The 14477-nt window shown below is 34.4% G+C and overlaps 1 protein-coding gene across 2 annotated transcripts in view; it reads left to right on the top strand.

The window, feature by feature from the left end:
- Positions 1–1113: 1113 nt before the first annotated feature.
- Positions 1114–14477, top strand: part of TRAT1 (T cell receptor associated transmembrane adaptor 1) — a 40669-nt gene continuing 27305 nt past the window's right edge. The window contains exons 1-2 of one of the 2 annotated variants that reach the window (XM_082460234.1): positions 1114–1171; positions 12844–12954. In XM_082460234.1, coding sequence (XP_082316360.1) covers positions 1165–1171; positions 12844–12954 — 118 coding nt within the window. In that variant the 5' untranslated portion in view covers positions 1114–1164. Of the gene's footprint in view, positions 1172–7190; positions 12955–14477 lie in introns of those variants that run through there. The other variant, XM_082460233.1, reaches the window with a different exon arrangement.

Raw genomic sequence — 14477 nt, 5'->3', positions numbered from 1 at the left:
GTCTCATTTTTAAGTTTCCTTTAGAGTTTGAGTTCTTAAAGTTTTGAGTACATCTCTTTTTGTAATAAACTGGATTCAGACCTGTCATTCTTCTATAATTAAAGAAAATTGGTGAAGTTACATAAGCAAATATTCATAAGCACATAGTATGTAACAGATATACATACACAGAAATACATACAAACTGTATACATAGATATGACCAAGACAATTTTTTATCTGACTGAGGCTAGAAATAAAATGCTACTATTGACATATATATATATATATGTGAGTTTCTCAGAGAATTGTCCAGAACACCTATATTAAAATAAGCAAGAGTAATTGTGAAAATGCAGATTTCCACTCCAGATATTCTAATTCAGTAGGGCTCAGGAATATGCATGTTAAACTAATGCCAAATAACATACTTATGCACACTAACATTTAAGAACTTCTGATATTGAGACTCGGGGGTGGAAGAGAGCTGGAGCTTGTCACCGTGTGACCCTAGATTAGACAGAGGGACTCAAATTGGCTGGGGCAAGGATTGGCGGGGGAAAAAGGCAGGCACCCAATCTGCTCGTGGAATAATGTACAGAAGGTACCTGATAGACAGTAAGTGTTCAAAAAATGTTAATTCTCTTTCCTCTGACATGCCTCAAAGAAAACACAATCAACAGCTGAGCATGCCTGGGGGCTTCTTACTGTTTCCTCCTCAGTTAAGTATATTTTATTTTGTTTTCATGTGACCTCACTTGGGAGGAGATCCCCAGATTCTCTCCAGAGACACGGGAAATCCCTCCTAGTCTAATTTATACCTTGACTTTATTATATTTTTTAAAATTAGATTTAGGTACTGATAAAAATTCAAATAGCAGAGTACAGAGGCTTGTGGGGTTTTTCTTCTCACGTTTCACAAAAAATTTAACAGCTTACTGGTTTCAGATCAAAACTCTAGAAGCCTCCATCACCACGTTTCCTGTTTGTAACTGAACAAAGTACACACAAAAGATTTTAAGAAACAGAAGAGAGAAAAAACTGAGGAACCGATAAGACAAGGTTTAGTGCCACACTGCTTCTAACATAACAGAGCAACATTACTTAGAAAAAAAAGTTTGTGGGAGCATTTTTAATCCATACATTTGCCTATGGCTACATAAGGATTTTTCTGAGAAAAGAAGCATGCCAGGTAAGTGGCATTTTAAATTCTTTTGTTCAATTCCTATGCCTAAGAATTTACGTAAAATTTCCAAGCCTCTAGCAAAAAGACACTTCAGGTTTGGAAAGTACATTAGTTTACAGAATTATCTTTAAAGTGTGAGATAACTTTTACCACAATTAGAACTATTTTGAAATATATTAATGAGCATAAATTGACTACTTTCTCTTAAAAAGTTGGACAGTGTTTTATAATATAAAGCTAGTTGTAGCTATTCAGTAAGGGTTCCTTGATAATCACGCCATTTAAAGTACTTGTTATTTTTAAAGGAACTTTCGTTGACCATGCATATTCCTCTTTAGTTTAGTTTAGTTCTAAAGCAGGTCAGGAGTAACAACATTCTGGGATTGACATGTACACACTGCTATATTTTAAATGGATAACCAACAAGGACCTACTGTATAGCACAGGGAACTCTGCTCAATATTATGTAACAATCTAATCAGGAAAAGATTTTGAAAAAAAATAGAGACATATATACCTGAATCACCTTGTTGTACACCTGAAACTAACACAACATTGTTAATCAACTATACTCCAATATAAAATATAAAGTTAAAAAAAATAAAGCTGGTTAAGAGTAACAACATTCTAATTCCTTGGATTTTAGACGCTATATTATCTTCCCAGAAATCAATTCAATCATCAACTTTCAGAGAGATGACAATTTGCAAAGACCAGTGAAAATCCCATCACCTGTGGAATGGACTAGCAGAGTTGAATCCACATTGATTAGCCGAATGTCTGCTCCACATTGACTATCATCTATCATTCCTCCTTTATTCTTTTATGTACTTTTAACTTCCTTAATAAGCAACTTTTTGTAATAAGAGAAGACATGCTTATTATATAAAGTGGGAGAACTGTGAAATATATATGAAAAAAAATTTACATTGTTTTCATCACCTTAGGAAAATAAGATATTATGTTGTATTTCCTTCCAACTTTTGCTTCTATATATCTTCATGGTTTGCTTTTCATAACTGAAATAATAATGTAAATAAAATCATATGTTCAGCTTTTTTCACTAACATTATAACCATCTCCATCTTTATGATAACTTCTGCTTAGTTGTTTTACATGAATGCACAAAGTGACATCTTTTGTGTTTTAGTTTACTTAGTTGTTTATTGGTAGACATTAATGTTGTATACAGTCTTTTTATATTTTAAATGACAGAAAGATGAACAACTCTATAGCTTTTTCTATATTAAGGGTTATTTTCTTAGGAAAGATTTCTAGACATGGAATTAATGAATAAGAAGTTATGAACATTTTAAGTCTCATTATTGCCAAATTGCTTTTCCAAGGCTGGTGCCAATTCACTCTCATCCTAGAGTGTTTCTCCTTAACAAGCTGGTCTCATTTTAAAAAATCTTTACTAATTTGATAAGCACAACATGCTAACCAATTGTTTAATATGTTTTACTTTGATTATAATGAGGATGAAAATTTTTGCATGGGTTTTTAAAATGTTTATAATTCTGTCATTTGTGAATTGTCTAATTACATTTTTGCTTATAATTGTGCTAATAGTATTTTTAATATCAATATGTATAAGCCATTTATAAAGATAATAGATATTTTAATTTCTGTGAATTTGTTTCCCAGTGTTTTGTTCGATGGATTTTAAAACTGATTGATTGGATTAATCACACAAGGAACATAAACTGATGTATGGTTTTCACAATTCTCTTTATCTTTTCCAGGTACATATATTAGCAAAGAACAAAAACAATTGTTCCAGTTTAGCTAGTGCCCTGCAAGAAATGGACTTAGCAATACTATGAACAATTGCTATGAGCTGACAGTCATGGGGAACTTGGCAAGGGTGGGAAGGCCAAAGGCAGTGAATATGATGTTCAACTATTTCTCATTAATTAATTTTAAATTTAGAAGGGATGATAAGATTTCCTTCACAGTATTTCATAGTTTATGTTTAGATCCCTTCAGGTGTTATACAGGAGCTCCTCCATTGTCAGTTAAGACCTATGGTTCCACAGAAGAGAGAAAATGTACACAGTATTTGCCATTAAAGCCTCATAGATCTTAAAAGCCAAGAAACAAAACCAAAAACTAAAAATCCTTAATGTGAAAGGAGAGACTCAGATTATAGTATTTTTTACATTATATAGGTGAAGTAAAAAAGAAAATAAGTGTGAACACAATGGAAAAGTGAGATTATTCCTAGTTGAGTAAAACAATGTATGAAAAGAAAAACCCAAGTCTTTCCTTTTCTCCTACCTATATGCCTTGTAGTCACTGCATCAATAAATGTGCCAGCATCATACTTTCTACTGTGTTTCTGCATTCACATAAAATCAATATTAGCTAAATCAAAGGCAAAAACAACTCCTTTGGGCTACCATTAATTTAGTTTAAACAATGATTCACAATTTAGTTACACGTCGCTGTTTTTCAAAAAAAGGATTTTCATTGTCTTTTCTCACTTTTCTCTTCCCGTGAGCCTCAATCACCTTTTGAGAACAATGAAAGCCTGTCTTTTAGAGACTAGATAGGACTGATTTATGAATCATCTTTTAAACTCAGATGTTCTTTAAATGAAAAATAGGTCAAAGAGAGTGTTCCATCATTTAATTTAGGTAACATTTGACAGGCGATTTCAAGAAAACTTGACCCAGGAATGATTGCCACTTAAAGGTCACAGCTGTAAGAAATAAATATCCACAAATTGCTAGTTAATAATACGTAAATAAATACTGAACTCTTTTCCAGGCATTGTTTTTTTTTTCATTTAATTTATTCAGCATTCCTGAATTAAAAAGAAGAGAGAAAAAATTATCAGGCCTTCTTAAAACATTAAAGAAACATAGTAGTTACAGTATTTTGTTGGATGAAAGTTGGCACACACCCATGCCATTTTCAGAGGCTCTTACCAAGGTGCTTCTCCAATAGGAAACAATAAGTACATATACAAAATGGAGCAGCTACATACAGATAAAGAGAGGCTTGTCTACAGCAGGGATTTTGGCAGCACTTTAATCCCAATAGCATTTCCCAAGTTTACAATTCCAAGTTTAATTATGAAAGAGACAGAGTCTAGTACTGGAGGAATCATAACACTGTCTTAAAATCTACCCTCCATCTCACTCCTGTATGTCCACTTTCCTCCGTTAAATTCAGCAAGTATTGATTAAGAGGAATCGTGATGTACTAGAAAGAGGGGACCTTCCTGTCACACAGATGGGGATCTGAACTCCAGTTTTAGAGCTGGCTTAGTGTGAGGGTCAGTGTTTTGCAGAAAGTCACACAGCTAGTAAGTGACTACGCTCCTCTTTCCCTAACATTTCCCAAACATCTGTTGTTTGAAAACAGACGTTCCAAGCTTCATATTGCCATTGTCCCTCTCCCCATCATGGCCCCTCCCTGACATATATCATTCACTTCTCAAATAACCTTCTATTCATAATAGACACTCATTTAAATTTGGCAGTTTTCAAATTTTGCATTAAAAACAGTATCTTATTTACTTGAAAGCCTGGGACTAGATTTGAGAATCTCTTCAGTGATTAGTCCACGACTCTAATGCCTTTTACTGATGGGATGATGGGGATGGATAGTGGTGGCAGAGGCTGTGTAGACAGTGACAACATGCCACATCAAAGAGTCATGAAGAATGTGCCTAGTTTGACACCAAACGATCACCACAGTAGGAAACATTCATTTTATGAGTAGAATCCATGGGGATTGTAATACCAGAACTTTCATGTTGAACTTTCTAGGGTGCCTAAAATACATATACACCTTCATGGACTGCAAAGAAGAGACGGTCACTGCTCTGAGAGAGTTTACAAGCCAAGAAAGAGAAACCATCAAGGGAAGCCATATCCTATATACTATAAACTCACACACTTGTCTCAGTTACAGATCCTCTGATGGAGAAACAATTAAGGCATTATATGTATTGCTTTTCTATTGTTAATTGTTTAAGTAAAGGCTCCTGTATGAATCAAACCTGCCAGCAGAAAGACATTACATTTGCTTAGCTGGGTTTCCTTCCAGAGTACATGTAATTGTGAATTCCAAAGACAGCGCCTGCCAAGAACTTTTGGCTTTAAATGAGTCAGAGGTCTTATAATTAAACCTACTACTAGTAGCCCCTGGTAGTTGAAAGCTGTTTAGAAACTTAAGTCGTGGTTTTCCTAGCTGTCATTGTCTCACTAACAACTTCCCGATGCTTTTGGCTTTTTAACAGTATAAATAGTTAAATTAAAATTGTGTAGGAGTTCTTTTTAAAATGATAAAAGCTGTGTAAATGAAAGTAATTGCAATTAATGAATAATGATACTAAAGATTGCATTTGTCGGGCAAGAAGTTTTAGGTACTTTGCACACGCAGTATTATAAGAGGGACTGTCTGTATTGAATAGATACCTACATGGGGCTACAGTACTTTCCATACTATATATGGAAAGTAACTGGGTAAGGGGAGGTACAAAGTATGTGTGTGAGTGTGTGTATGTGAACATTTACACAAATCTACCATTCAAGTTGAAAGTCTCCATCATTTAGCTATTCAATATCGTCTTATCTCTGTGTGTTTTGTTTCGTTTATCAAAATGGGGGCATTTATTGTTGTCAATCAACAAATTATGAAAGATACCAAGAATGTGATGAAATACAAAGCTTCTAAATGAAAATCTTCCTATTTGTAACTCAGATCACATTACAAAAGAAAAATATCTTGGAAAGCAGAAGGGTTAGAAAGGAATCATAGACTCCTAAAAAGAGAGGAAAACTGGAGACCATGCTAAACCAAACCCCACACGTTAGAATTTAGCCTGTGTTTTAAAAGGCCTCCAATTGATTATGTAAAACAAATTTACTGTTACAGCAAAGACAAAACCCAGCCCTAAAGGAATGTGCAGTGTGGTCCATGTTCTTACCTTGGAGTTGCTGTCATATTTCATGAAAATTATTAGGACTTTCCTAAAGTCTTTAGTGTAAGTGTAGTCTTGTGATATTGGTTTGGTTATTTCTTTGTAGCTGAGAGAAAAATTATCTTCTTGTAGCAATTAATGGATTAATACAACTTTTCAATGCACCCTTTAATTAAAAAGGAGAAAGGAAAATTTCTAATTTAAATATAATTTTTGCGAATGATAGGATAATTTCTAGCTAGAATTAGTGTAATTTTTAAAATGAAATTAGGGCTTTCTGCTTACTGCCTTGAAGTACAACTTTTTTTATTTTTTAATATTTATTTATTTATTTGGCTGTGTCAGGTCTTAGTTGTGGCATGCGGGATCTTCACTGTGGCATGAGAGATCTTTCATTGTAGCACGCGGGCTTCTCTCTAGTTGCGGTGCGAGGGCTCTAGAGTGCGCAGGCTCAGTAGTTGTGGCGCACAGGCTTAGTTGTCCCACAGCATGTGGGATCTTAGTTCCTTGACCAGGGATTGATCCAGCGTTCCCTGCATTGGAAGGTGGATTCTTAACCACTGGACCACCAGGGAAGTCCTGAAGTACACCTTTTTATACTGTGCTATATTTTATTTACCCAAACCACAGTATATACTAAATACTAGATGCTGTGAGAAATGGAAAAAAACTAAGTACAAAGGAGATTGATTTTATTAGTTCTCCCAAGGGTAATAAATTCTAGAGATTTGTTATAATTTTCTATGTATTTATTTGCTCTCTTACCCTTCCCCCAGAAAGAGTGGTATTAGAAGTACACAGAACAGTATAAAGGACAACCAAATAAATCAACACAAGGAGAAAATAAGGAGCAAGGTGTACGATTAGTTCACAAATATGAGTAGCATATAATTCCTAGAGATTTAGTTAAGATAGAGTGTGTGTCAGATGATACACAAGGCCAGACAGATGACCAGTGACAATATTCACATGGATTATAAGAGTAAAAATGTACCTGTTCTTGAGGAGATCCTCAGCTTCATATACCTGATACCAAGTGATGTATTAAACAATATCTTCTAGTCCATAACATCTCTATAATTAATAAATTCAACAGCAAGTTTCGTACAGTTGGTTCTTTTTCTTGAAAGGAGTTTTATTTTGCTGTGATAACAAAGACAGAAAACAGAGAAATGGAAGAGAACAAAAAGAGCAACAGAGAGTTAATTTTTATTTTCTGACTACAACCTGAAGTTTAGTTCTCTGTTGCTATTTTAGGCAGGTCATCAGCTGAGATGGAAGCAAGTTTGATATTCTCTTAAGAAATCTTGGGAACATAACTGGCACATGTCCCAGTACAGAAATCATCGAAGCCACCATTCAGAGGTTGATCCAGGGAAAACCTACAGGGAGGGTCATAAATCTCCTTCCAAAATCAGTTTTGCACCGTTTAAGCATGTGTATAAATGAATGATCAAATTCCTAAAATATGTCATGGGGATTTGATGCAATAATTCTAGACTGGACTATTTCTAAAGCAAGGTTACAAGTCACCCAATTTGGCTAAAGGTAAATTATCAAAACATCCATCAAATTCTTAATTTTAAGCAGTGCTGCTTTTTGGTCAATGTGTTGTGTTCTTAGATAAGTTATACTATACTACTTTATATTATGGTATATAATTTCTAGGCTGAAAATAAAAAGAAATAATAAAGAACACCTGCCAAAAACAATAATTTGAATTTTAAGTGCAGTTGTTCATCTTCAGTCATTCTCTCTCTGACAATGGCTAGACAAAGCAACAATTTCATGAGGTTACTCTTGGTTTATGCAGGTAGAACCATATTGTCAGCATATAGGAAAACATCCATTTTTCTGTTCTCATAGTAGGAGAGTGTGCATTTAATATGTAAAAACAAACATATTAGGTCTTTAAGGTAAAGGTTGAAGAAAAGAGAATGGAAGCACATCCCCATTTCATGCTTCTCAAAGTTATAATGTGGTCTGTGAAGAGATTGTTTCTACTCACCCTGACTCTTACGTTTTATGCAAGCATCCCAGTTTTATGCAAGCATATATGTCCTAGAGTTGCAACAGAGTTCACAGCTTAGCTCAGCTAGTGGTATTTTCTAAATTTCTTTCTCTGGAGATTTTAATGACACTAATCAAACTTCTCAAAGACTGGTTTTTCTAAACAAGAAAATAAAAATTTACCTTTATAGTTGTTACCACCCCTATAAATCTAATCAGATAGCTAGCTGTTAGCTCCAACTTCCTTGTATCGTTTCCTAGGAAACAAATAATAATCATTAGATTTTTTTTTGGCAATATAGATTCTGGGCAGAGAGAATTAGGCTGTGGTTGATGAGTAGTTTCACCAAAGCTACAGCGAGTACTCTTCTCACAGGGATCGGTTTTCCAGCCGCTGGGAGATAGATAGGTCCTTTCTCAATAGTACTAGAGACAAATGTAGCAGAATCTTCACTTGGTCTTTTCCTGGGTTGTGGATGTGTCTAGATGTCACACTTGATCAGAACCTTTCTGTTGGCCCTGGTTATTACATTTATCCTTCTTCATCCACTCTTCATTTACTTAGTTGGCACATGTTTAGTGAGCACCTACTTTCTGCTGAATAGGTTGCAGAAATAATAGTGGGAGTCTTACTAGCAGTAAGATAAAAAATAATAACAATAGCTACCATTTATTGAGCATCTATTAGTGAGAAATGCTATTCTCCAAATTTCATTATATGTCTTAATGAATACCCATAACAATAGGTACAATGAGGAAATTAAAGAATGAAGATAAAGATCAATAAATCATTCTTTCTGCCCTTTGGGTAGCTCACAGTCTACTGAGTGAGTGCTTCAGAAAGAAGGTACTTTTGAAGGATGACTAGAAGTTTGTCAGATGGCCAAGGGGGAAAGTATTTCAGGAAAAGGGGCAAATATACAGACATAAAGGCATGAAATGGTAAGTATGGTATCTACTGAAAATTGCAAGTGCTTCAGAATGATTGGAGCATGATATATTATTGGGTGGATATAGTAGGTAAGCCCTAAAAGACAGGCAGGAAACTTAAAGTAACATTTTGTGGAAATTACTCATGGTAAGGAAAGAAAAGTGTTACATCCTCTATGTTTAGGGCAGAGATAGGAGCAGGTACCTTCTCCTGAAGGACCTATGTCACACGCTCCAAAGAAAAAACAAAGGGACAACTTTCTCCAGAAACCATGGAAGAGAAGAGTGTATGGGGATCGTGTGTGTAAAGACAGTAGCTGGGTTAAGAGTGGTGTTTGAGGGAGCAAGGATTGATGGAAAGAGCCATAAACATAAAGTCAGGGCCAATTGAACTAATAGGAACAGAGGCCAAATTGACCTGAGCAGGGTCTGCTTAGTATTGTGTTTTAAAATATTGGCCTTCAAGACACCAAAATTCTTTGAGATGTACATGTCCTGTGATCCAGCAATTCCCCTTCAGGATTTTTTACCTTAAAAAAAATTAAGGTTGGGTGTATAGTTTTAGCTAAAGCTAGTCATCACAAGATGTCTTATATAACTAAAAATTAGAAGCAACTTAAATGTCTAACAATAAGGGATTGATTAAATAAATTATGGAAAATCCATACAGTGGAATAGACGGCAGCTAAAAGAAATGGGAGAATATTTTGCTTATAGGAAAAGACGCATGCTATAAAATTATCAGGGGAAATGTAAATAACAGTATAGTCAGTATAACTAAATCCTATGCCTCCGACCATAACAACTTCTACACAGAAAATAATAATAAGTTTGGAAGTGTATTAACCAAGGTGTTCACGGTGATTGTCTCTTGATAGTAGGGTTAGAGTTGATTCTTATCTTTTTGTTTTGCTTATCTGAGTTTACTAATTGTTTTTAACTTTGAACATGCATGATGTGTATAATAAGTCTGGCCTCTTTGTAGCAATTAAAGTTCATTTATTTCAGTGTCACCAAACACTGACTGTAGAGGGTGAGTGATGAGAGTCTACATTTGGCTGAGTGAATAACCTAAAATGATAGTTGTAACATACCACAATAGAAAATATAGTGTGTGCACTCAAATTGCTTTAAAATGTGAATGAACTTAGAACCGTATCTAGACTGTGGGTCCTTAAGGGACATACACAAGGAAAAGAAAAGAAGAAAACTCTTTAATAATAGAATCATTTATTTAATCATTACTTTAATAACAGAAATCAGAAATTAATAACCCTATATTGTGACAGCAAAGAGGGAAACTGAGACCCATCTGGCAAGTGAGACAGCTTGCTGGCCTGATTGTTCACCATGATAGTTAAATCAACCACCTGAAAGGAGTTATTATCAACAGGAGGTGGGGAACAATCGAGCTCTGAAAGTTTGCCTTAAAAATTTGCTTTAACCCAGCAATTTTACTCCCAGGAACCTTTCTCCAGATAAGCCCACATACATGGAAAATGTCTATCCAATGGAGTTTCTTGCGTTATTGTTTGTAAGAAAAATGTTTTAAAAATCAGAATGTCCGTCTTAGAGAATTGGGTATATAAATTATATTACAGTAACACTATGAAATTCTATGCAACCACTAAAAATAACATACTAACATGGTAAAAATCCCCCAAACACAGTGGTAAGTTTTTTTAAAAAGGCTAATAAGTGTAATATTAGTGTCCCATTTATGTTTTAATAGAGGACCTTAAATGTTATTCTATATTTGGTGGTTGGAATTTTTTAAATTTATACTCAGCAGGCACTTGTTTTTTAAATAAACAATTAGACATAAAAATCAAATCTAAAAATATATGCAGTATCATATAACTAGAATTTTTAATATATTTAAAATAGTTTATTATATTATAGAATTCTATAAGTATTTATGGGATTATGTTCATGATGAATAAATTAGGCACCTCCAAATGTTAGTGTTTTTAACCAAATTAATTGGTAGCTCTATTGCAGAAGATAAAAGACTGCTCAAGTCTTCTCAGTTTTCTTATACTTCATGAAATATAAAAATTCCCTTAAAGAAAATAAAACCACTCATTTCACTACCATTATCAGTTAACTTTTCCCATTTATTAATTCTTGAAAAATTTTTATAAATCCTGTAGTATATGTCTGGCACAGCAGAGTAGAAGGCAGAAATGGTCCTATTCTCTGTGGAGCATATAGTATTTTGAACATCTAACTACATGGTACAAAATTAAGGAGGTAGCAGACATTAGTAGACAGAGTTTCTGGTGTTAAAAGAGACACAAACTAGTTCAAACAAAAGCAATGTATAGATGAATAAGTGATATGCAAATTATATGCATATATGTATATGTACATCTATATGATAAATAAATATATATTTTATATATTTAATCACCACTATGCCTAACTATGCTCATTTAAAAATAAATTATGCCAACAAATAAATAAAGCAACTCAAATACATAGAGGGCAGTTCAACAACCACTGCAATGTCAATAATTCAAAGAAAATTAACAACTCAAATGTCAAATCTGAGATTCAGAAAATAAGTAAAATAGAGCAACACAAAGAACATCTGGATTTAGGGAGCCTTTATTTGATGGTTTAAAGACAGGCTAGGGAAGTAAAACTAATTTCCCTCCTATTAAGATTTTGCCTCTTCTGCTTATTGTGTTTAACGTATTTGGATTTCTTTGAAAGGGCTTAAAATGTTCTAGGCAGTCACAGAGAGAGAGTTGGGACTATGAAGGAACATAATCTCTATTGTAGGTATTTTCACATTGCATTTCTAATTATGTGCTCACACATTCACATCCCCAGCTAAACAGAGTTCCTTGAAGGCAAAGATTCTGTTTTCTTTACCTTTGATTCCCTAATATAGGGCATAGTTCCTGGCACAGAAGACATACTGACTGAATACATAAATATATAGTATTATTATACAATCACAAGTTATTTTTCTGGGGTCAGTATTCACATGGTTACATGACTCCTAAGATAATTAGCCGAATTTTATATATGTATGTAACTATATCTCATATTTTATAATATATTTACAAATATATTTGTAATTAGGCTAATTATCTTAGTAGTCACTCATATATGTGTAAAGATTGCCATAGATAATCAAGGGCAACTGACAGGAAATATCCCACAAAACCCCCTTTACAGCTCAGGAATGAAAAAAGAGGCCTTCGCAGAGGGGAAGAGCAGAATCAACCTTCCATTATCTGCTCATGGAGCTCTAAATAGTATGAGAAAACTCCTTATGGCCAGTCTTGACAAAACTGGGTTACTATTATTCCAGTATTATTGTTTTATCCCAACACACAGTGTCCTACAGTACTGGGATTAATAGAAGGTGATGATAAGTGATTCTCCATAATAATGAAAGCATGTATTCAATATGACTACAGACAAAGGATTAAAGAAAGGGGAAAAGTATAGCCTATTATGACTCTGCATAATTTGGAAGTTCTTAATTTTGAACCAAAGTTTTTATAACCTGTCACTATTTGTCAAATCTTAGTAGCTAGACTAAAAATGTCTTCCATTTCATCTTTACAAGAATGTGGGACACTTGTTTCCTTTTACCTAGGTGGGAATTTGAATACCCATTTTGAAATCTGTAAAAAGCCTTTGGCTGTCAATGCTAACTAATTTCTTGACAGAGATTTGTCCTTTGTTGTGAATAAACACAGTGGTTTTAATTGTGGGAATACCTAGTTCAAAACAAATGAGTAAGCAGCTACTATATTAAGCATGTGTTTGCTTCTGTTCACAGAAAACTCTGAATGCCAGTTTTATGTCTGGGCAATTCTAGCCTTCTTGGGTTTAGCTCTGACTATATCGCTTATCTTCAACATTTCCCACTATGTGGAAAAGCAGCGACAAGGTAAGACACTTTCAGAAATAGCCATATGAAACCTGCTTGAGTGGAGATTGAGTCACTGGAAAACCTACAGAATAAGACGATTTTATGAAATGTTATTCAATAAGATATTTTTATCTGTAGAAAATCTATTTGGTACATTTTTTTCATGCTGAGGGTTCTCTTAATTTAAACATGTAATCATGTTAGAAATGTAAACAGACTCCCAATTTTAGCTTTATCTCTACTAGAGGGTATAGAGTAGGAAGGGATTATCCTGGGAAAATGTATTTTTCCATCTTCCTCCTCCAGTTGAACAACTCATGAAATTGTAGCCTATTCTGGAGCATCTGTAAAGGTTCCCTCTGGTGTGTGATGAGACGAGTGAAGACTAGGTCTTTAAGGTTCCACTCAAGTCTATTCAAACTTCTCAGCATCAGTCAGGGCCTCTAGAGTGCAGCAGGCTTGGTTGGGATCAGAAGGGAACTGGAAAAGCAATAGACTGAACCACGGGCTTTTTATCAAACGCTCTCAAGGTCTAGGATCTGCCACCGACAGCTTTTCTTTCCATTAAGCTGGGCAGAAGTTTTAACCACGTGGCTTTCACCCTCTTGTGCCATGTTTGAATTAGTGTGGTGCCCATCAAGTGGCACAATATTTGCACACTGTAGGCACTCAACATAGGTATGCATGCTGAATACAATGATGGATGAATGGAGGAATGAAAGTTCAGCTATTCTTGCAGTGCTCTTAATATTCTAGAACCAAAAAACTCTTGGGGGCAGGACATTTAAGTGGTAAACAAATAGAAAAGAAAAGGTAAATACATTTTCTTTAAACAGATGAAAATAAATAAAGCAAAGTTAACAAAACTAAGTTAGGTTCATGTGTCCAAGAAAAAGTACATGAAGCTAAATTAGAACAATGGTCAGATTCCAGAGAGAGTCCTTGATCCGCTTAAGAGTGTCTTAAGTGTTGATAACGCTAATGTAAGGTATGAAGAAGGCATTATTGTCATACAGATTTGAAAAAAAAAGATGAGAGACACTAGCAAATGAAGTGACATGGCTGAGGTCTCACATCTATTCAATACCACAATCAAGGATAAATGCTCAGTTTTTCTAATTATCTGTTTAAAACCGTTTCCACCAGCACATGCTACTTTTACACTGTTTACCAAATGTCCTCAGCCAGAAACCCAACACTCTTTTAGGCTCTCTATTATATCATTTCTATGCCAAAGATGAAATTCCAGGTAAGCAACACATTTTCATTAGCAATGATTTCAGTAGTTATTTTTTATTTTCAAATATGTTTCAGACTAACAAACTTTATATGTCAGTACAAGATGACCCATCAGACATCTTCTAAAAAGTTTCCGTCCTTTATAGGAAGAAGAGAGCTAAGGGTAGCACTTTTCTTCGTATAATAGCTTAAGATGACTACCTTTCAATTTTTTTATTAAAATATTTTATGAATGCAGATAATATTGTCACCTGAATTAGTAAAAGGTGAATTGAGAGCTGTAAGAGATGAAATAATTTAAG

Source organism: Balaenoptera physalus (genome assembly GCF_965194825.1).
Source record: "Balaenoptera physalus genome assembly, chromosome: 4".
NCBI classification, from domain to species: Eukaryota; Metazoa; Chordata; class Mammalia; order Artiodactyla; family Balaenopteridae; genus Balaenoptera; species Balaenoptera physalus.
This window is presented reverse-complemented; position numbering and strand designations above follow the sequence as displayed.